Source organism: Physeter macrocephalus, chromosome 8, assembly GCF_002837175.3.
Source record: "Physeter macrocephalus isolate SW-GA chromosome 8, ASM283717v5, whole genome shotgun sequence".
Taxonomy (NCBI): Eukaryota; Metazoa; Chordata; class Mammalia; order Artiodactyla; family Physeteridae; genus Physeter; species Physeter macrocephalus.
Window position 1 is genome coordinate 93,705,249 of NC_041221.1, and position 24,409 is coordinate 93,729,657.

General features: G+C 35.5%; 1 protein-coding gene across 2 annotated transcripts in view; it reads right to left on the minus strand.

The window, feature by feature from the left end:
- The window catches only part of KIAA0825 (KIAA0825 ortholog), a 467,916-nt gene that overhangs the window by 294,426 nt on the left and 149,081 nt on the right, over positions 1–24,409 (minus strand). For both annotated transcript variants that reach the window (XM_024123740.2, XM_055086663.1), the window contains 6 exons: positions 23,143–23,370; positions 21,324–21,589; positions 19,763–19,913; positions 15,004–15,194; positions 12,358–12,540; positions 3,343–3,453 (listed from right to left, as the gene is read on the minus strand). In XM_024123740.2, the coding sequence (XP_023979508.1) occupies positions 3,343–3,453; positions 12,358–12,540; positions 15,004–15,194; positions 19,763–19,913; positions 21,324–21,589; positions 23,143–23,370 (1,130 nt within the window). The remainder of the gene's footprint in view (positions 1–3,342; positions 3,454–12,357; positions 12,541–15,003; positions 15,195–19,762; positions 19,914–21,323; positions 21,590–23,142; positions 23,371–24,409) is intronic.

Sequence of the window (24,409 nt, forward strand, 5' to 3'; positions counted from 1 at the left end):
TGTGCCCCGCAAGGGGAGAGGCCACAGCAGGGAGAGGCCGGCGCACCGGAAAAAAAAAAAAAAAAAAAAAAAAAAAAGAGAGAAGACTGACAACTGGAGCGGAGAAGAGTGTTGGGTGCTCCAGGAAACAAGCCAGGCAGTGTGGGAGAAGCAGAAGCTACTGTAGGTTCTTGACCAGTAGAATGGTATAAGGAAAACAGTTTTTAAAACATATTAAATAATAGTAAGATGGACCAAGGTTGTTGCAATGGGTTGTAGAGAAAGACTGGTTCTAAGAGAACTGTGGGAACGAATCAACTGAACCTGATAATACAGTAGGAATAGGCAACAAGCAGCTCAATATGGAAAGCAGAATCAAGATTCTACCTTCGAAGTGTTTAAGAATGATATGTTCCTTATAGAAAAGACACCATGGTTAGGGGACAAAGGAAGAGTGACAAGAAGGATCTGTTGAAGACATCATGCTGGGTTTCCAGTGGGTCATTCAAGAAATATGGGCAGCCGGACATAGAATGTTGGGGTAAAGGAAGTGCCCAGAGCTAGAAATCCTCTGTAGAGAGGTTACAGGGTAATACATGTGAATCAAAGAGCATTTTAAAAAATGAGGTTTCTCTTTCCTTTACATTTTTTTTACCTTAATAAAATTAAGCTGCTTTCATTATAGGAAATTTGGAAAGTGCCCAGATAAAAATTAAAATTGCTTACAATCCTACCATATAAACATGTAAACTATAAGCTCTCTAGCATAGAGTTTTTATATCCTTTCAATATTTGTTTTTCTCTACATACTTTTAAAATGCTACGTGTAGAGTAGTATGGCATAGTTCAACACTTCTCAATTGTGTGCCATCTTGCAATAATTGTTCATCCCCTGGGAAACGGGGGCTCCCATATGATGCAAGTTTGGGAAATCTGCATACTAGATCCCTCCCTTGGAGATAAACACTATACATTAGTATATCAGGGCTCCCGCAAGTCGAATGATAAAGAGACTTTACATAATGAATAACTGACAATCTTAGATTTTTCTTGCATGACTGTTAACGTCACCCTGAACTGCTCTCCCTCTGAAAGGTGGAGGTGCAGTTGTCAGGAGCTCGGGCTTTGGAAGCAGACAAGCCGAGGTTCAGAGTCTGCCTCCCAGATTTGTTCTCTTCAGAAAGTTGCTACCTGCACATCACTTTACTCTCCATGAAAGAAGCACATGAGTACTTATTTCAAAGACTGGTGTGAGGTTTGAAAAAGATAATGTACATGAAGCACTGGGCATGTCAGGTTCACAGTTATCACTCTAAAAACTGGGCTGGCTTTGATTACTACAACATTACTAACCTGCAGTTTTCCCTTAAGTATAAATCACAATGATTTGTCATTTAATATTTTTCAAAATCAACCTTTTTAACGACGCCACAGTAGTCTATCGCATGGCTAATCCATAGGTGATTTGTCTAATTCCATACTGTGAGACATTTATTTCCATGTTTTCCTTTTACAAATAATGCTTCGATGAATATCCTTGCATATAAAACTTTCTCAGCAGCTCTGATTAATTCCTTATGATTGATTCCTAGCAATGGAATTGCTGGATAAAGGGCCATAAATATTTTTAAGGTTTTTGATACAGTTTATTATATTGCTCTCCAGAAAACTTGTATCAAATTGCATTTCCACTGTGGGCTGAGTAGTCACCACCATGTTCTAATCTTTGCATTAGGATAATAGTGAAGATTGATCGCTACAATCAAGCAGAAAGAAAGAAAAGTCTTATTACACTTACGTTTGCTTTAGGTATAGAAAAGAGAAAGAAGTTAAATATAAGAAGAAGCTATTTGAAAGATAAACCCATTTACATGCTGACTTCCCAGGCCTCTAGATGGGCTGAACAGAGCAAGCCTGGAGGTGGAAGTCTTATCAGCTATGCTTAAAGAGGTAACTCCATTGGTTATAGATTAAGATAAAAGCAGGCAATAAAAATAGATTAAACAAATGTGATAATAACATGGAGAACAAATATGTTTAGAAGTTTGGGAACTCATCAAAATGAAACAGTTTGTTTGTTTAACCCACACTGTAAAAGATCCAGTTGTTTAATGTGTTATCTTTGCAATAATGAATATTAAAGTCAGCTGTTTAATCCTTAAAGACATAAGAGGTATTTACATGACAGCTGCAGTGTATGGAAGTGACAGAGTATTAAGGGTGTTCCATTTCTTTCTTTCTTCAAAAGATATTTATTTATTTATTTATTTACTTATTTGGCTGGCCGGGTCTTTAGTTGTGGCACATGGGATTTAGTTCCCTGACCAGGGACCAAACCCGGGCCCCCTGAATTGCGAGCACGGAGTCTTAACCACTGTACCACCAGGGAAGTCCCAGGGTGTTCCCTTTCTAGGAATCAGTCATAAGGAATTGTTCAGAGATGTTGAAAATGTTTTATATGTAAGTGAAGTAACAACAATACTCTGAGGTCCTTGAAGGCAGGATGGCAAATGTCTCATTGATCTTGGATTTCCCGTTACATATATGAGGACAGGCACATGATAGGTAAACAGTATATGCTTATCGTATCTATAGAGACTTGTGTATGAGGTTTTCATGCCCTCTTTTTACGGGTAGGACTCCTGTTCCTCAAGAGAGAGATACAGTCAGTCAATTTAGATAGTGAAATCACTAATAGTGTATTTCTAAGATGCATCAAGAATGTGTAGGGATTAACAATATTCTCCTACAGCTATACATGATATATTTATTCACAGATACCACGGAAAGGTACTTTCCTATGATATATTCAGCAAAGAATCAAACTGACATTCCACGTAATGCCACAAAATGTCATCAAATTACTCTGGAAGTACATTTCATGCTTTAAATGATTTTTCTTATGTTTAAATGCCATTAATTAAATAATAAAAGTGAAAGACCCTATTCTTAATTTTTAAAGTTACTCCTCTCTCAACTTTTTCCTCAGGCTCTGAGTTAGTCACATGAATTATCCCGTATTACTGCCTTTTTTTGACAATTAGCTGGAGAACTGTCAAATCCCCAGTCATAGATCAAGAAGGATGAATTTTAAAATAGCTAGGCAATTAGCTAAAATAAAACTAAATTCCAAAAATTCACATTTTTCCATTACTTTAGTAAAACTATGTTAGTAGAATGATTATGAGGCCTATATCTTGGATTCTTGAGCTAAAGAAAGAAATATACTCTTTACTTACCTGCATAGTGTCAAAAGTTTTAATTTCTTTTTGTAAGATGTATTTACCTCTATGGATAAAAGTGTCTATTAAACTTCACAGGAATCAAAGAATTATAGATGGTATAGTTTTTAGAGGTTCTCACCTGAGTAAAGAAGGGTGGAAATGTGATATGCAAGAAAGCCAATGTAATGGTTGCTTGAAAAATGGCTTTAAGGAATCTGAGGCAGAATCATCCATGCCATGCTGAAAAGTCCTAGGGAAATAAAAATCATTATTTCAGAACATACAGGGAACATTAACTATGAAGACCATCAAAACTTATTTTTCCTTAGTATTCAAAGTTAATGATTTTACACAAAACAATATTGTGCTAGAATGGACAATGCACCCACTTCATCCACTTGGTATTTACAGTTTAATAGGTGATTCAGAGGCCTCTCTGCAACAACCCTTACACTTGGGAAGGTATGACAATACCATTATCATTTAACTTAAAAAATTCCCATTATAAAATTTGTCAAAAATAAATGTATGAAGAACAGTAAAATGAACACCACGTATGTCTCCCTCCCTCAACCTGAATCCAATAAATGTCAATATTTTGTCATTTTTGCTTTGTTAATGCAAAAATGTTTAGCATAAAGGTACCTCTTTTTACTCTTTAAAGTGATTTATAAATACTAAACAATTAATGAGAATTTAAAATTAATTTTGTATGCTGCTAAGGGCCTACAGAAGGCAGGTAAAGAAGAATTTAACTGTAAAATATATGACTGTGTTTTCAAAATTAGAACAATTTGGCCAGAATATCTGGTCTACAACTATCTTTGGAGGAGTAACTATAACATTTTTCTACGTTGGCCCAAATTCAACAATAAATCTTGAGGTAATAAGAAAGGATTTGTTACATAAAATCTTTAGTAGATAGCTTGGCTAATAAAATTTTTATAATAACAGAAGACTATATTTGCCACATGGAGTTAAGAGTCACAACTGGGAACATTTTAGAAACAGAATTGTTTGAAGTGGTGCTATCTCTCTTCATCTAAAGTACAGTAGCCATAGCATCTTTTAAATAATAGGTAGAACGGAATTTGACTTTGAAAACCCACCCCTCTCTTTTCATCCTACAGCCTGCTTCTTGTATCCTCACATTTCCAAATTTGACCTGCCCCTCCACTGTTTGTCTCGCCAAGTAGAACACCTTCTAATTAAATACATGTTGACATTTTTTAGACTTTTAATAGATCATCTCCTCTTTGAAAGCCATTTCCTCACTAAATTTCAGATAGAACAAAATTCCATAAATAGGCTCCAAAATGAGGCTGTCCTGTTTCCATCCCATACCTTCCACTGTGTGAACTAGAGAAGCAGGCATGAGCTAGGTCAGGACACCAAGACATGCTTTTCTAAGGAGTCTGGACTTTGTATTAGCAATGAGGAATCACTGAAGAGTTTATAGCATAGGAGTTTTATCAGCTATTTTACATTTTAGGAAACTCACTTGTACACTAGTGAGGAGAGCTGATTGGAGATTAGGGCTGGAGGAAGGGAGATAATGAAGATGATATTTCAGTAGACCAGGCAGAAGAAGACAAAGTCCTAAACCAAAGTAAGAAGCAGAAGAGATCTTGTGTATGGGACAAATATAAAAACAAATAAAATTAATAGAATTAACAATATTCATTCTCTAATGATATGGGGTTGGAGGCAGCAAAAGGGAGGAGGTAGAAGGCAGAAGGGTTAAGATAAAAGGAGAAGTCTGGATGACTTGCAGGTGCTTTCCTTAGTTTTAGATATGCTGAGGGTGTTGCAGACTCCAATAGGAATTTGGATTTACTGATCCAGCATATACAAGAGACATTTGGATTGAAGATACTGATACATAAGTCACTAGCATAATGGTGAAGCCATGGGAATGGGTGAATTCACCCAAAGAAACAGTGTAAGATGAAAAGATGGACAAGGATGGAACTCTGGAACACACCAACATTTAAAGGGTGAGGTGAGAAAAAGAAGCACTCAAATGAAGCGGAAGGAATCATCAGAGAAGTAGGCAAAGAGTCAGGAGAAGGTGATGTTAGGGTTAGAGAAACGGCCAATAGTGTCATAAGCTGCAGAGAGGGTAAGTGAATGGAGGGACAAAAATTGTAAAGTTAGCAATTGGGTGTGCATGGATGACTTGCCCATGTTGTTTGTTTAGCATGAAGAGGGCAGCTGCAGTATATTGAGTAAATGGTAGGGGCAAAAGTGGAGACAATGAGCACAAACTCTGTTTTAGAAGGGAGGCACAATAATAAAGATGGAATATTTTTTAATACAAGAGAGTCTTGCATAAAACTCCATTTGTCCAGTTATCTGCAGGGGGTAGGGGGCACCTTATTTCTCCAAGAATGAATACCTTACTTAGAATGCCCTCTCTGCCATGTTCAACTGGCTCCATAGATGGCTCTACCTCAAAACCTTATCTGATAAGTCTTCCCTGACCACCACCCTGTCTAAAATATTTCCCTTCTCACCATTCCATCCCTCACTATATCCTTATTTGGCTTTGCTTCTTCTTAGGACTTAACTCTACCTCTGATCCTTTTACATTCACGTTTTGCTGCCTGCTCCATACCCAAGGGGAGGGTCATGGAAGATCATAAATGCACCTGCCTGAGTATGTGCAGGACCTCTGGAGCCAGATAGCCTGGGTGTGTATCTTGGGTGGGCTCTTTATCAGATGTGTTATGTTGTTTGGCAATTAATTTTGCTTCAGTTTTCTCATTTGTAAGAAGAAGATAATAATAATCACCTCACAAGGTCAGTGTGATGATTGAGATAATGCATAAAAGCCTTTAGCAAAGTGCCCTGTACATAATAAGGGCTCAACAAATGTAAGGTAGTATCAGTATGATAACGACAGTTGCAAATACTTCTTAAGAAGGTCTACAACTACCTCAGAACTGACATGGAATGCCTAATAGTCTAAACAGTTGTCTAGGTACAGTTTTATTCTCAAGATTAGAAAAAATAATGGAGGATCTAATAATAATGGAATGGTGATTTGGTACCAAAATTTCTTAGACTACAAACCATCGGCAATGCAATACTTCCCAGAACATTTCTGCCAGTCCCTAAACTCTTTTTCTCCACTGAGAGTTGTACTGGTAATAGTAAGGTTATTTGGCGATAATGAAATATTATGGCAGATGTTTATGGTCTCAGAGGGGGTGGGATCTGTATGAGCATTTAATTCCACAGCAAGATCCCAAATTAGTTTCATTATTCTGGAGAGTATAACAGGGTGAAAATTGGCCTGCAAGCCTCCATGGGAGAATGAAATGATGATCTAGCTATTAGATAACCTCTAATGATGTTTTGGTATACAGTTAAAAGAGAAGATGCTCTAAATAATTCATAGTGGAGAGTAAAATACAATCATATGAGCCACAGAATTATATTTTCCACAAGACATAAAAGAATTTTGATATAGCAAATGTGAATACTCCTTTAAAAATAAGTAATTGTCCATAGGTTGAAGCAGAATACATGTCTTCACATTTCCAAATTAGCGGCCTGTAAAGACAGCTTTGCTTAAAGGGAAAAATATAAATTTGGGGAAACTCCTTGCCTTTGTCTTTCCTCCAACATCATGCCCCTTCTCTATTACTAACATCATACTGGCTCTGGGCTGATCACACCACCCGACTTGAGCACACTATCCCAGATTCTGTCTCTTTTGGGTCCCTGATCTACAATTATGTTGCCTTCGTTCCTTTTTTTTTTTTTTTTTTTGTGGTACGCGGGCCTCTCACTGTTGTGGCCTCTCCCGTTGCGGAGCACAGGCTCCGGACGCGCAGGCTCAGCGGCCATGGCTCACGGGCCCAGCCCCTCCGCGGCATGTGGGATCTTCCCGGACCGGGGCACGAACCCGTATCCCCTGCATCGGCAGGCGGATTCTCAACCACTGCGCCACCAGGGAAGCCCCCCTTCCTTCCTTTTTTCATTATCAAAACTGATTGACTCCTTGAGCTTATGTAGCCAGCTGCTGCTAGAATGAAATAAATTCAGTGCACATCAAAAGTGAGATAAACTGATCTGCTAAAAAGAGTTAGCTGGGTTTTATGCTTCTCTTGTGCCATACTGCTTTTGGCTGCCCTCCCAGAAGAACTGTGTCTCATAATATGATGCTAACGGAATAAATCTCCAGGATGGAATAGAGGTAGCCCAAGGATGTAAGTTCCACAGGGGCAGAGGGGTCAGGTCAGATGTCTTGTATCACCTGTGGCTACCATGGTGCCGAACCCATTGGAGGTACGCAATAAATAAAAATAACAAGAGAAGACCATAACTTCAGAAGAAGTAGAATTAGTTTGGAACTGAACTATTGAGACAACACTGGAATACTTGAGATAACTGAGGACATATGAGCCTTTCTGATGCCCCTAAAATCATAGCCAACTAACCATGAATATGTAGAGATAACCAAATTCAATCTACTTCACCATTTTAAACATAATTCTAAGTCACTGCTTTTCTTTCATAAAGCAGTGTTACCCCTGGGACTATAAGTTGCCGCCTAAATGTCATTAAGTGAAAGACACAAGGTAAGATACTTGGAGTACAGTATGATTCCCTGCATTTCTCCTGCCCCTTTCTCATGATGAAAATAACTCTTTGAGGTTACAAAATGATGATTTGAAGTTAGAAAATGACTGGCACAATGCTTGGCCTATAGAAAGTGCACTGTAAATACCGGTTAAAAAAAAAAAAGGAGTGAATAAATAGAAGGTATTGTCAGACCCTGCTTAGTAGAAAGGAGGATGAATTTTGGGGGCATCTGTGAAGTCAGTCTCGGGTGGTACACAGCCAAGGCGCAGATTGAGAACAGGACATATGGTGAAGAGACAGAACCAGACTTGACCCCAGAGTACAGGGCAGGAACGAGCTAGTCAGAGATTCAGGGCACTGGCCTTCTCCAAAATTAACGACTAGCCGTTTACCAATGTTTTATCTTATTAAGACCACACAGAAAGCTGTTTGATTTTAGTTCTTTCTTTTGATAGAGATTTCCCTCAAAAATAATGTTTAGAGGGAAGAGTACAAAGGGAGTCATTTAATCTAAACAAAATGGCTAAGAGAACTACCTCTGTTTTCTGGATCATTTTGCATTCTGCCAGACACCTTTTTTTTTTTTTTTTTTTTTTTTTACATTTTACGTATTTCTATTTCCATCTAATCTATATTCATTTTTTAACAGCTTTATTGAGATATATAATTCACATACCACAAAATTTACTCATTTTAAGTACACAGCTAAATGATTTCTACTATATTCACAGAGCTGTGCAACTTTCACCACTATCTAATTTTATAATATTTTAATTAGGCTCAGAAGAAACCCTGTACCCATTAGCAGGTACTATCCATTCTCCCCTCCTCTCAGCCTCTGACAACCACTAATCTACTCTCTGTCTCTGTGGATTTGCTTATTCTGGAAGTTTCTAGTAAACTGAGTCATACAATATGTGCTCTCACATGTCTGGCTCTCTTCACTTAGCATGCAGGTTTTGAAGTTCATCCCTGTTGCAGCATCTGTCAGTACTCCATTTCTTTTTATGGCTGAATAATATTCTACTGTATGTGCATGCCACATATTGTTTTCTATTCACCAGCTGATGGACATTTGGGTTCTTCCCACTTTGTGCTATTATGAAAAATGCTGCTACGAACACTTGTGTACAAATCTTTACATGGACATATGTTTGCATTTCTTTTGTGTACATACCTAGGAGTAAAATTACTGCGTCATAGGACCATATGCTCAACATTTTACACGAGCATCCCTATGCTTAACATTTTGAGGAACTACCTGTTTCGAGTGTGCCAGACATCCTTGAAGTATGAAAAACAAAGTTTTAGTCCAACACGTTCTGTTTTGTGAGGGACAGTGAAATAATTTCATATAACTAAAGAAATAAACAAGCTAAGACAATAACTTTAAAACACCTAGTACTAGTTTGAAACTGAACTACAGACAAAGTACTGAAATACCTTAGAGTTTAGTGATTCAAAAGCCATGAGAATGATAACAAGTGAACCCCAAAGATAGGTCTGCTGTTCCTTGGCTTAGTGATCAACATTCTGGCCTATTGCTGATGACTCCAACCTTTGCCTGGTATGTTGGTACTTGTACTGAAATTCATTCTTCCATGTTATTAAATGATGTAACATTGGGGACAATCAACTTTCAAAAAATTTCCATTTTTAGTTTTTATATAACACATCAAAATATTCTGGAGATATAAGATTCAATTTTAACATTAAAAATGTTTTCAGACTTTCCTAAATTACTTGGGGGTGAATATTTCATCTTGTTCACTGCTGTATCCCTTGTATTTAATCCTGGTGCTTAATCATAGGGCCTAGGGAGGCAACAACATTTGTCGAATTGAAACTAAATTGTATTTACCTAAAATTCTAAAAATTAATTTTAATTTGCTATATACAAACTAAAACGAACATTCTACACAAGCAAAATTCAATACGTGAAATCACTGTCTGGGTATGTGTGTGAACGTGCATTGAGTACACTTCTGAAAGTGCAGCTTAACTGCCTTTACAGAAGAAGATAAGTATAACTACACGTGATAAGCATTTTGGAAAATACATGGTGAATGTTTTCTGTTTCAGCAGGTTTCTTTCCCTGCAGGACAAACCTAAAGTACTCCTTTTACAACATTCTAACAGAAATCTGCAAAGGAGAGTTAAAAAAGAACACACATTTTTGCAAACAGGTTTCATTCTTTCTGAAAAGATTTAAAAATCGTATTTCTGCCCTGGGATTTAGTAGTCCTATGCTAATCTCAGGAAGGAAAATACAATCAGTTTATCTGTCAGAACTACTTGGAATAAAGGCAGTCACCTTCAAAAAAGGTATATCACATAGAGTAACAAATGTCAGGTACAGTTTATAAAAATTCAATGCTATCAACATCTGATTGCTACTTTTCACCAATTCCTCAAAGCATACAGTTTAATTTTTAAATGTGAGACAGAGATACAATTTTTTTCTAAAATACTAAGAATATGACAACTTCATATCTTGGCTGTGAAAAGAAGCTAATAAATAAGTCAATAGGGTTCTTGCAACATACACACACTTTTTTTTTCCTATTTGGTGAGGAACATGCTGCCCTGTAGATTTTCTTTGTCAATACAAAGCAAAATATATTTTAAAGGTTAGATTTACACTTTAGGAAAGCAATAATAAATTTTATATCAACATGAATGGATACAATCTGTGAAAATTTTTATGATCTGAGAAATAATAAAAAAATTAAAGTATGTATAGAGTTTTGTTCATGCTTCAAAGCAATACCACTATCTATGTTTTATATTAAGAAAACCAGAGGCAGTGCTTGGTATAAAGTGTACTGCCATCCTGGTTGAAATTAGCAATTTAAATTTGTTGAATGAGGTTACAGTGCAATATCTAATGCACAAATCACAGAGATTTGAATACTTGCATAGTTGTTTTAAAATGTATCAAAAGGCCACAGGTTAACAATAATGAATGTGTGTTATATTATTATTATTAAAATATGCAATCTTTGATAATAATTTATTTGTTTTACAAATGCATTGGGGGGTTAAAATTTTTCTATTCATCTGTGACAGACCATGAAATTCAATATTGCTTACCATGACCAATCCATGAAATTTGTCAACTTTGTTCCTGATTTTCACAGGGCCTTCCCCTTAGATGAAATGACCCATTGAACTAAGAGCATAGTAATTTTTTCATCTATAGTAAGTCAGTTTAGTTTACTAGGATTTACTATAGGTTTCAGACCTTGAGCTTTTTATGATTATGCACCATTATGTACATAATCCCAAATTTATGACAATTTATCTCACTATTTCTTTCCCTTTCTCAAAGAATTCTCCATTTCTAAAATGAGTTCTCAATGGTAAGGTTGCCAGAAGAAGCAATCTGTAAACAATGGGTCTGTTGAAAGTCAAGGAGTGGGTGAAAATTATAGGGAAATTGAAATCAAACTTGTTAATCACTCTTAGAATTTCTAACACAAAAGTTTTAAAATTTACTGAAAATCAAGATTTATATATTGCCTTTACCAGCATAGTGCAGAAACAAATACTTTACCTAATTTATCCTAAGAAATAGAAATATGTATAATTTTTACCATCCAAGAAACTAAGAATATGCAATATCTAGTCTTTCAATATAAAGTGACTATTTTGGAGGAGGGTTTAAACAAAATTGTATTAACGTTTTATTATAAGATTTACTCTAATCTCTTTTATAATATTACAAATTTGAATGAAATAAACCAGAAAAGTAGTTCAAACTTTTAAATTTCCCTAAATCTTATTTGTTTAGCTAAGTAAAATATTTCAACATTTAAAAAACGTAATTACTTGTTCCTATTTCCACTGACTGCCATTACTAGCTCAGTCACTTACGTCCAATACTAAAAATGCAAATCAATGGCAGAGTAACTGAAAGTATGGAACCATTAGGTCTCTTCCAGATTTGAGAATATTTTATTTTATTTATTTTTTTTGGCCGCACTGCACAGCATGTGGGATCTTAGTTCCCTGACCAGGGATCAAACCCATGCCCCCCTTCAATGGAAGCACAGAGTCTTAACCGCTGGCCCACCAGGGAAGTCCCCTGAGAATATCTTACAATCATTTAAAAATATTTTTTATTAGAGACAATCACTTTATATTAAATTAAAAATTAAAAAATATTTTTAAAAGGCACACAAAGCCATTGGATATGATTTATTTTTTCATAGAGTAATCAAGCTATGACTGAAATAACCAATCCATTAATATAATTTGATCATTTAAACAACTCAAATAGTGATGCTCAAAATGATCCTGCTTGTATTGGAGCCTTATCAACTGAAAAGGATCGACCAATAGAGATATACCACATTACTAGGACCAAATTACTCTGAGAATGAAGAAACCCCTGTTGGTTAGTGTCAGTTTTGTAAAATGGCTCACCTCATATCAAAAACGCACTTCAATAAATTTCTACTTGCTACTTCACACAACTCAGTATCATGAAAATAACTCTGTTAAATCACATTATTTTATATATCATAATAGCTAAAGAGAAAATATATTTGACACTTACTGATATAATTCAGTTAGTGGTGAAGTCAAAATGACTAATGTTGTGAAGAGATTATTACAATGGGTATGAATTTTTAAAATTTTATCATCTACATACTCATGAGGATTCAAAAGCTTCTGTACAGATGTGCAAACTGACCATAACATGTTCTCAGTGCATATTAAAATTGTTGTGACATCAAGTCTGTTGGAAAGAAAAAGAAGAAAATCATGTTAAAATAGTTTTTCTGCTTGGTATATACACTATCATCCATAGCTATTATATTAAGAATATGTAAGAATAGATATATTTGGTTAGCTATCAGAGCTTCAGAGATCAAAAACAGATAGACAGCATCAAAAATAGCTTTTGAGTTTCCAAGTGTTAGCTGACCCATAATACCATTCATTATCTTTAGGGATAGTGAAGTCTATAGTAGTGAAGTGTTTCAGGAGTACTTCTTTTTTTTTTTTTAAATGTTTATTTTGCATTATCAAGATACTCTTCAAGAATCTCAAGAGACTTTCCTTCAGCAAAAGTCAGCAATTAAATTCAGCAAAAGTCAGATTAAAAGAAAATTTCCTATTATCCATATATGCATGATAGGTAAAAATCTGATAGCAGGACAATTGTCCTCATCCAAGTACAAGGTGTCAAAAGAAAGTTACAAGATTGGGCAACATGTTCTCCCAGCAAGTGGGAGATGAGAAAAAATGACACCAGAAGTGCAAATGGAAAAGCTTATTGTTTCAGAAATTTCCAATATTAAATAAATTTGTGGCAAATATGCTATTTTTTTCTTATTCATAAACTCATTTTTGGTTTCTATCTTTCTTGAGTTTTATCAGCACTCCAAAGATCTGTTTAAAGACTATTTTGGTATATGACTAAATTGTATAGAGCTTAGTTAATTTCCTCTTTTTTTTCTTTTAAATTCAGTGCTGAAGAAATAGAAGATGAAAGTTTTGAAATGAAAAGAAACAAATAAGTTTGAGGATCTTTTAAAATGACATTTTGGCTTCAAATGTATTATATATAATACATGTATACATACATTAATAATATATAACATATTATATATAAATCATATATATGGTTTTGGTTATACAATAGTTGGAAGCTACTGGAATTCTAAAAACATCAAGAATCACCCTTAAAGGGGCTTCCCTGGTGGCGCAGTGGTTGCGCGTCCGCCTGCCGATGCAGGGGAACCAGGTTCGCGCCCCGGTCTGGGAGGATCCAAAAAAAAAAAAAAAAAAAAAAAAAAAGAATCACCCTTAGGAAGGTTTAATTATAGTTTGCATCCACTCACTCTAATTGCTAATTAAACAATTGCAAATCCAAGATATAGATATACACACAAACACACACATGCCTGCGAAATCTGATTTCCTCACTATCGATGCTTTAGAATTAACCATTCAAATAAAATTATTTATTTATTTTACATATTAAAAACTAGGAGAGATAACTCTAGCTTTGCGTGGCATTTTTATGTAACTACCCAGAAAATAGAAACCAAAAGTCTCTATAGTACAATCAATTAAATATACTACCTATTTCATGAGCTAACAGTAAATCTGATTTCATAATCATCTCATAATGGCTTGCCACCTCACAGTCAAAAGTGATTTAAGCTACATCAGGAAAAGAATGAAGGTATTCTTTGCTCTCAACAGGAATTTTCCATCTATTCTTCAGAGTTCAATGTTTTTTTAAAAAAATGCTTGGTCAGTAATTCAAAACAGCCTGTTCAAAATACCATACTTATGGAACACTGTAGCAGGACCTAAATGCCCTTCAAATGCAGCATGCTTGATGAGAAAAATAATTCCTACTGAAAAAAAAAAAAAAGCCTCTGATGTCTTTCGGTTCCTCCTAACATATATCTGAAAAAAAATTTTTTTATACCTAAAAGTCAGGTCTTAATCATATTAGCCAGAATGTTTGTAAAAACAAAAGCCTTCGTACAGACCATTGCTGTCACGTAAGCACATTTTTGTAATATTCATTGCCTAGATAACCCATAGAATTGGACTGTAATTCAGTCTTTAATTTAAGACCCCGTGACGGCTGCTCCTTATTTTCTGTGATTTCACATTTTGCTGAACTGGCTTTTAGTAATACATAATGAAAAGAAAAGGAAAAAAATAAAGGAAAAGAGGAAAGAAGTAATTAGACTATTTTAAGAGACAAATGATTAGACAAAAGAGTTTCCTGAATGAAGATTAACTACACTATTTAAAGACATTAAAAAAAAAACCCCAAAACAAAAATCCCCTGGTTGCCTAAAATCTCAAAGTCAAATTACTTCATCACAGCACTGCTGCTTTCTTCTCCATTTCAGGACCTTAATTTTCTCTCTTTACCTTATTTATTAACCTTTGGACATCTATGTCCTAGATTGTAATACATCTTGACTCACTCTTTAGAAACAAGTGGGTTTTATATACAATTTTAAGAAGAAAAAAGAACAAAGTTATTTTGATTCAAGTTCCACATTTCTACTTAAGTATCTCGGGAAAATTGAATATTATTTCCTTTCAGATGTTAGAAATGTGTTAAATATACAAGGAGCTATGTCATGAGACACAGAATTATATTCTGCTTTATACAAATGACAAAAAAGTTTTCTTAAAAAACAGTGGTTTTCACAACTTCAATTACCTTATCTGTGGAGTTCTCTTATAACTGGGATGGGCCCGAGCATATCTGGAGGCCAGGAGACCCAAAGATTTCTCCAGCACTTCTGCTAGAATCTCCTGGGCTAACTTAGGGGGCAGAATGGTCCAGAGATCGTGATGAAGCGCCCAGAAGAAATAATGCCACATCTGGAGCGAGAAGGAGCATCTTTCCCCCTAGCAAAACCACCACACATTAAAAAAGACAATCACATCTTCCCAAATATCAGTTTGCTTCCTATGAACCTAATTAGTTCAGGCTGAAAAGAAGTAGCTGGAGAGTTTGACACACTAGATGACCAAGAAAGATTTTTGACAACATGTAAAACATCCTTATTGACAAAGGAACATATGTTTTATTTCAATTATGAGACCAGACATTCTCGTGCAAATCCAGACCACAAGCATTTAACCTAGCATAGCCTTGATTTACCTACTCCTGGTCTAGAGTTTAAAATTTACTTTAAAATAATTGTCTTTATAGCTGCTAACCAAAGTCATGCTAGTTTAAGATACTGGGCCAATTCTTCGAAAATTAAAATTTATTAATTTAAATTGTTTATATATGTATATTTTTCTGGGATGATTAGCATCATTGAGATCATTTTATAAATGTTTTAGATTTTACATTGCAATGAAATGACAGGAGCAAAAATAAACTTACATACTATATACTTATCAACATGCATGAAAACAAAGGGGGTGGGTAACTATCGAAGATTATATTAGGCTATTTCATCCATGGAGTTTTAACAATACTAGAAACAGTAATATAGTCTGATTTTTGCAAGATTTTGTAAAGTCTAGGCATATGTTATCATCATTTCCTAGTATTTTTACAGTACTTTATACTTCCAAAGGGCCAGATTTTCATTCCTTTCCACCCCGCTACAGACCTCTTCTCTGTGTCAAATTTTCCCTGACCACAGTGAGACACAACAGCAGCCAAAGACAAGGAAAACAGGCAGAAATGAGAAGGTAGCCTCAAGTGAATTACAACCCTAATTAGTTAACATGCTCTCAGGGAGGTATGCTAGTAGTTTCCTCATTTTCTTCAGACCAGAGTTAAAGATTATTTGAAAGAGATTATTTGAAGTTTGAAGAATGTGTTCTTCAAACACTATCCTGATTATATGTTACTGTATCAAAAGTTAAACAAGAAAAACTTCCAATTTATCTCTAAGTAATCCTCTTGGACTTAAAATTTCTGCTTCGCCCACTACTTATATTTCTCAAACAAATGTCATCTTTTTTTTTTTAAGAATAGTTTTAGTTTTCATTCTTTTTTTTATATAAATTTATTTTATTTTATTTATTTTTGGCTGCGTTGGGTCTTCGTTGCTTCGCGCAGGCTTTCTCTAGTTGCAGGGAGCAGGGGCTGCTCTTCGTCGCGGTGTGTGGTCTTCTCATTGACACTTGTTGCGGAGCACGGGCTCTAGGAGTGTGGGCTTCAGTAGTGTGGCTCGCGGGCTCTAGAGCACAGGCTCAGTAGTTGTGGCACACGGGCTTAGTTGCTCCGCAGCATGTGGGATCTTCCCGGACCAGGGCTCGAACCCATGTCCCTTGCACTGGCAGGTGGACCCTTAACCACTGTGCCACTAGGGAAGCCCAAACAAATGTCATCTTAAAAAAAAGTCTGTTGTTCTCCTATACCTAAAGTTGATCATTTCTTACGTGGATACTCCTTATGTATCATTCTCCTCGTAATTTCTTTGATTAGTAAAATCTTTTGTAGTTACTGTAATAATAACAATCTATAGTTTTTATCTATTGACTTTCAAATGGAGTTTATAAATGAGTAGAATTATTCTCCTTGGGTGGGAAACTTGGATATCAAACTGTCAAAGAGTCAAGTTCAAACTAGTGGGGACTTTGACCACTTCTGATTTCCTGACTAGATGTACATGAAAACTGTTTAAGAAAAAAAAAAAGAATTACAAAATTAATGCAGAAGTCACAAAATTATAGTTTCTTATATTTTCTTTGTTGTGTGTTCTGTGATAAAGAATGCTTTAAAAAAATTTCCTCAAGTAAGAAAGGAATTTTAATGCTTGATTTGCTTTATTACTTATTACTTTATTACTTATTACTTATTACTTTCTGTGTTGTGTGTTAATTAAAGCAAAACCAACCCAACCCATGTCATAACTGGCCTGAATGATTTCATGCCACTTTCTCCGTGGCAACGGGTGGGTGCCTATAATAACATGGCCAACATGATTTCTCATATTTTTCAAAATATAAAAAAACAATTTCCTTAATAGCTACCTTTTAGCAATAAATGAGAAAATAATAATAACTTTAGGCACACAGATTTCTTCTCCTAAAGTAAAATATACTTATTTTTAAGACTTTTAAAAATACAAACTTCATGTTTACTTAAAGACATTCCAAGCTGGTCACCTTTCTCACAATTTTCTTCAAAATGTGTATAAGTTCAATGTATGCAAGGGCTTTCATTAAACTAAATGTGATTCATTTATTTTTCTGACCTGTTCCCTCTTTGTTGTCATTTCAAAAGTATTCTACTAGTAAACATCTGTTATTTTTGTAGACCCACTATAAGGTAAACAGATGTGAGCTTTTATTTAGATTATATATCAGGAAACAAGCAGCTGGGCTTGATTATATAAGCCACTCAATATTATCTTTGAACAGACAATTCTTCATTCTCTGACTATTAGAAAACACAAGTTGCTAAAATTGAGCAGATGTCAACTACACTAAAAGCTTAATTTTAAACGTGTAATTTGAACACCCACTGTGCCATCTGACCAGCACCTCATCAGAAAGATACTGAACTCTTTGGCTCTCTCAACCTGACAGTTTAGAAAATGGAAATGATGTATCTAGGGCTCACTTGATATCATGAAATGTGAGCAAATATTGCTCCATATCTTTATAAATTTTTTCACTATTTCTTTACTACACTCTGCACAGGGCGATAGGTTCCCCTGAGATCTCTATCCTATCCTTCCCCACCAGTCAGGCAGATTTCATCTCCTCTCCTCTCACAACAGCCCTGCCAAAAACATACTAGTCCTGTTTCACAAATCAGTTGGAATAATGGCGGAGAGGAGGAGAGAGCGGTATAGTAAATGGGATAAAACCATGTCAGGGACTCCAGTTGTCAAAACAACTTAGCATCTGTGCTATTTTTAGAAGGTTCTTAGTTTTGGTAAATAGAAAAGCAGTATCACTTTATTTTTCTGAGCATAAATAACAACCACTAACTTCAATTAAATTGTAACTACTGACCATGTAAGTAAGTGTATGGAAGCTACAGTACCATGTAATCACAGGGTAGCTCTCTCGTTATTTCTGTCTTAGAAGCTAAACTCTTGTCATAAGATCTAAGAGCTGCATGTTATGTGGTAATTTGTTTTTGTTTTTGTTTTTTTAAATACTTGGTAACTTCAATAACAGTTTCTCAATGCATCTACTTATTATTTATACTGTACAACTCTTCTACTTCCCAGTTGCATAAGAGGAAACATAATACCCCGATGTTGGACATATAGTGAGAGACCAGTTCTTCAATGGAAACATTATATAAAATTGCTCATTAGTACACTGACACATTGAAATAGTTTGAAACATGAGATGGATTCATTTTCAACCTCTCTGTTTACCTCAAGGCACATAAGGGAGCTGGGATGCTGCCAGGAGAGGGGAAGACCGATACTTTTATTCTTATCTCGGGATACCAGCTGCACCATACCACTTTCCCTTTTTCTTTCTGCTCACTGCTGTTTGAAGTATGTCAGGTTTGGAAAACCCTATATGGATGCTCTTGCAAATAGAAAATGTATCTGGGAAGGGCCTCTAAAGGAGACCCTTTCTAAGACCCATGAAATCGTCTTAGAAAAAGTGGAAAGCCCTTTTAAAAGGCTTCTAAGCTGCTCCTCTCTGTTGTGACAACATTTATTATGATAATAACTCAGGCATAAATGGAGCCACTGGAACCTTCAGTGTCAGGAAGGTGACAGGAGTGACTTCACTGAATAAAACTCCACTCTGTTTTTCTCAATACTCCATAGATATAATGTTTCACCTCACCCTGAAGTCAACTTCAAGGGATTTCAAGAGTTGTGGTTTATGTATAATCAATGGGATTCAGGGGAAGGGAAACTAATGAAGCCTGATGATGAATAATTTTAATTGATCCTGGCTTTGGTTGCACTGGGAATCATTAGGCTTTAATTCAGTAGAAATTTGGGATTTCAAAACATGGGTTAAATGAAAATAGGTAAGCTATAAATGATCAGATGGGTCTTAAAGCACACTCATAAGAACATACAATAAGAAGGAAAAAAATAAGTATAAAGAATAAAGCTGCTTAATAAAAAATATTTATCAAACACAGATGGAAATATATAAGAAGAAAAAAATGCAAGGATACCTATAACTGGTCCCTTTGAAAACAATATAAGGTTGTAGTATTTTGGCATTTTTTCTCTTTGAGTTTTCATCGTACCCCATTATATTCCAACTTGTTATATAGCACTGAAACACTGCAGCTCAAATTAAGTTATTTTTACTTTTAAGCAGAAGGAGAGTTCTAATTATTTCAGGTTTTTAAAAACAGTGTTTTTCTAAGTACAGATTCAATATTTAAAAAACATTATCCCAACAGCCTTCGTGTGTCAGTACTGCCAAGCTCATGTTTCTAATTAGCCAGAAAGCAGGTAGGCAGTAAAACATATTTGTGTAAAAAAGGAGGGACAGTAAACTTAACTTCACACCTCATAAAAAGCTTTGTAGTCATCCCAGTGGTGGCTCTCAGCATCCTGTAAAATGCTTGTAGCACAAACTCTGACGCAGTAGTCCGTAACCTGAAACTGTAGAGTGTTGACGAATTCCTGATATCGTTGGACAGGTACCAGGAATATGGGTCTGTTCAGAAGAAATGATCAAAGAAACAGAGATTTAAGGCCTGTGCAGTAGGAGGTAACAATCTCCAGTACTACAAATGGTTTTGATTATTAGATATCAATCATTCATTTCCTCCTAATGCTGAAGTCTGCATCCACATTCACTTTCCAAAAAGAAAAAAAAAAAAAAAAAATAGCTGGTCTTTGTTTTGCAAGTCCTTTGAAAACGTACATCTGCTGTTCCACAAATATGCACTTCAGCTTGAGACAAACTGCATTGTCAATACATCATTCAAAAATAAAAGTATTCTTTGTAAGCCTATTATTAGAGATCAGTGCATTATTTAGGCATTAGGTTATCGTTATTATAGAGAAAAACATGCATTTGTCAGAACCAACTTTTGTAAAGCTATCACACATCCCACAAACACACTCTTTTTATTTTAAAAATTGTAATTTTGTAGATGTCAATTATCTCATAAACTGTTTTACAATATTCTACAGAAATAAAGTGATTGCTGGCACATTTTGTTTATAAATTCAACAATCTGACTACTTAAGAGAATTAAAGAAATATCATAGTTATATCCTACAACAAGCCAAATTTACTTTTATCTTCAGCTATTTTTAGTACACTCTCTTTGCTTCCTCTCATTACTACTAACGGATTGCAAAGGCTGAATAAGGAATATAGACTAGATTCTTGGGCTCACACTGGACTACCCAGTCTGCATGCTCCCTTTGCAGGGGACTGTGCTCTCTTCTAGAGAGCACAAGAGCTGCCAGATAGACCATGTGATAATACCTCTGGTCATTTTTCTTCTCTATCCAGAAAACATTTGGTCTTTTTGGACTACTAATACATGAAATTTATGACTGCCAGATGCTTCCTCTTCAAATATGAAGGATAGCTTATTATTAAATGGATGTTCTGAAATATGTTTACATTCGTCAATAAAATAGATTGAAATGCATCTCTTCTCTATGCCTGCTCCTAACATCTAGTTGGCCTAGGAGCAAAAGAGATGGGCATTTTCCACAAATATTGTTTTGTGTGACAAAAAGAAGTTTGTTTTTCCTTTTCAGTGTAGTCAGTACAATGTGCCTTACAGAATGGAAAGGGTTTGTTTGGTCATGTCATGACAACATGCCGAAAATAGTCGCTCCAGTTTAGAGAATGGGAAATGCAAGGGTCATCTGAGTGGGCCTTTAGAGGGAATACCTATCCTTCTTACTATCCATATATCTGGTTTAATACACCCCATGCTCTACCTTTTTGACATTTCCTAGTCAAGACAAATGAAAATAATTCACCATGTTAATTATTATTTTCTTCTTCTCAAATATTATTATCAAAATTCTACCTCTGTGATATCCAAAGATTACATGTCACTTTAAGAATGGCCATCAACTTAATATAAATGACACTCACTTCTTAGTATTTTCTTTCATCAAATTATCATATTGCATAAAATGCTGGAAGACATACACCGCCGTGGAGAGCAACGTGTGCAAGTTTTTCAGGGGTGCTTTGGAAGGAACCTCCTTGCCTCTCTCTTGCAGTCTGGCCAGGACAGCTGTTGCCACTTTACAACAGGCCTCCACAAAGTTTGCTCTAATTTCCTGAAAAGAATCATCTCTGCATGCCAGAGCCAGTGGAAGGATTGTGTCAAGTTTTTCCATGATGTCAGAACAAAACTAGGGAGAAATAAATGTAGCACTGAGTTATTTGTATTCTGACAGCACCGTGTAATTTATGTACAGGGGAGCTAAATTCCAAAATAATGAATTTGGCATCAAACATAAATATAATGACACAACTTTATAATAATCGATTTGTCTGTTGTAGAAAGTTAAATGTTTTATTTCAAATAAAGAAATACCAAAATGATGCTTCTCTGTATATAATCGTCAAACCTTACGCTTACCAGAGACATTATGAAAAACTCATGAAATAGCTTTAAATTACTTTTATTTGTAGTTAATAGAACTCAGAAAATATGTATCCATGATTACATTATTTTTAACTTATTCCTGGTTTTTTTTCGCTAAATTTTCATAGAAGTATTTTTTAAAATTAATCACCACAGATAAATGAGGCTATATCAGTTTAACTTAAACAATCTAAAAGCATCAGAAACAATCTCATATAGCATCTTCTTATTGGTAAAGAGTCAGCAACTCTCAGAAGTGATGCACTTAGCTTTTCACTAGTTGTGAATTTACTCCTTCTTAATGGCAAAGGAGGCGTGATGGATGGATGGGAAGGCGCGACTTGCCTCCACTCCAGGTCGGCCAAAAGTGTTCCCTGGGGAATGTTCTGGAGCCTCAGGGTGGCAATAGGGGATCAAGACCATCTTTAAAAACTCTCTTTCAAAAACATTTCAGGGGCTTCCCTGGTGGCGCAGTGGTTAAGAATCTGCCTGCCAATGCAGGGGACAAGAGTTCGAACCCTGGTCCAGGAAGATCTCACATGCTGCAGAGCAACTAAGCCTGTGCACCACAGCTACTGAGCCTGTGCTCTGGAGCCCACGTGCCACAACTACTGAAGTCCGCACGCCTAGAGCCTGTGCTCCGCAACAAGAGAAGCCACTGCAATGAGAAGCCAGTGCACCACAATGAAGAGTAGCCCCTGCTCTCTGCAACTAGAGAAAGCCCGCGTGCAGCAACAAAGACCCAATGCAGCCAAAAATAAATAAATAAATACATAAATTTATTTTTAAAAAAAATTTCAATGATACATTGCTGACCTCACTGTGGACTTAATGCTGAGTAACTATATTTCTCTATTTCCGTAATTACTTCCTATTTTCTCAGTATGTTCCGTGACTCTCAAAACACAGATGTAAGACTGATGTTAAAGGAATGGTCACTAAAGTGTAAATAAAGATTTAAAACTTGCCCAAACCAATAAAAGACAGTAACTCCTTCAACCTCCTAAATTTCTCCTGGAGTCATTCAAAGGTATAACCCAAACAAGCAGTTTTCCAGCCCCCCAGGAAGTCACAGAGGCCCTCTCTTTAGTTACCTCAGATTCATGGAGCAAAAAGTTGGCAGCAGGTTTAAGTCCTTTTTGCTAGCACGGTGGCCCATGGATACCAGAGAAGAAAACTGGTACTGGGTCAAGTGCCAAGTTTTTCCCAAGAGACTCCATCATTTTTCTATTGGTTCCCTTTGCAATGGCGTATATGAAAAAAAAAAAAAAATCTCATATGCCAATCTAATTTGAAAGGATTTCATTTGATACTTGCCTTTGCAATTTTCTTTGGCTGGTCTGCCTCAGGAACCGCACGGCTATCTTGCCAAACTTGCTGGACATTTACAAGGTTCAAAGTGTAGCTCATAGCTGAAGACCTTTCATTCTGTTCCTGTTGGAGAATTTTTGCGGAAAAGTCTTCAATGGCTGTTGCTATACAATGTGCCATGGGAAGAGACACTTCTTTAAATGCACTTCTCCAGCCAAAATGTAGTAAAGTAGCCTGAAATATAAGTTTATATGAAGTTATATTAATCTTAACTCAACAACAAGTGTTGTTCTATTGTTATAGATATTAAAGTATTACTTTCATTCAGCATGTTGAATGTATTCTTTGATAAACTGTAAAAGCCATTCTTACAACCTAAAAATATTACCCAGTAAATAAAGCAATATACAAAAACATGTGCATTCTTTACACACAGTAATATACTGTCATTTCATTTTAATTCATCAGTGGATTTAATCAAAAACTTTTTTTTCAAAATGTAATCTCTTAAATATAGCTCAATAAAACCATCTTTATGAGAGCTGAAAGTTCCACTTACTATTTATCAAATAAAGCAGGCTTTAAATTCAATATATTTAATAAAGCCTAAATTAGATTTTTATAGTCTTTTTTATAGTTTATTGTTAACAAGTATTGCAACATAAGACAGCATTTAATATTCAATCTTTTATTTCTTTTTCATTCTCAGAAATCCAGACAAGCCAAAAAAATAGCAATAAGAAATAAATTTCTCAGAGATAATATACCACTGTGTGTTTCTAGATTTTTATTTCTTTAGAATTTTACTTAGTTTCTCCACCCACAAAGTGGTAAGCAGCACTACTTTTGTTCCAGAAAATGAGGAATTAAAATGATCTGCATTGCTCTGTGTGTGGGGAGTGGGAGAGGCTGGGGTGGAGGGTGGTGGTGTTTTCTTTTTTTCTTTTGGTCTTTGGCTCATGTGGCAGTATGTTTACAAATTTATATTTCCCTCAAGTCCTCTAATGTTCTCTAAAGTATAAAAGCATTATGGATAGTAGGCTGAATCTATGCTTAGGATTAAACTTTTCCTGTTTTAGTGTAATCTTGTTTACAGCAATAATTTACCTACTCCAACTTCAGGCTTGATATTCGTAACTGAATTACTTACTTTTCTGGATCTCTAGTTTTTTTTTGGAAAAATAAAAGAGCTGAACTGAATGATTTCTATGGTCCCTTTCAGCCTAAAATTACTGAGATGATGGTCATTAGCTTAATTTTCTTGTATACATAA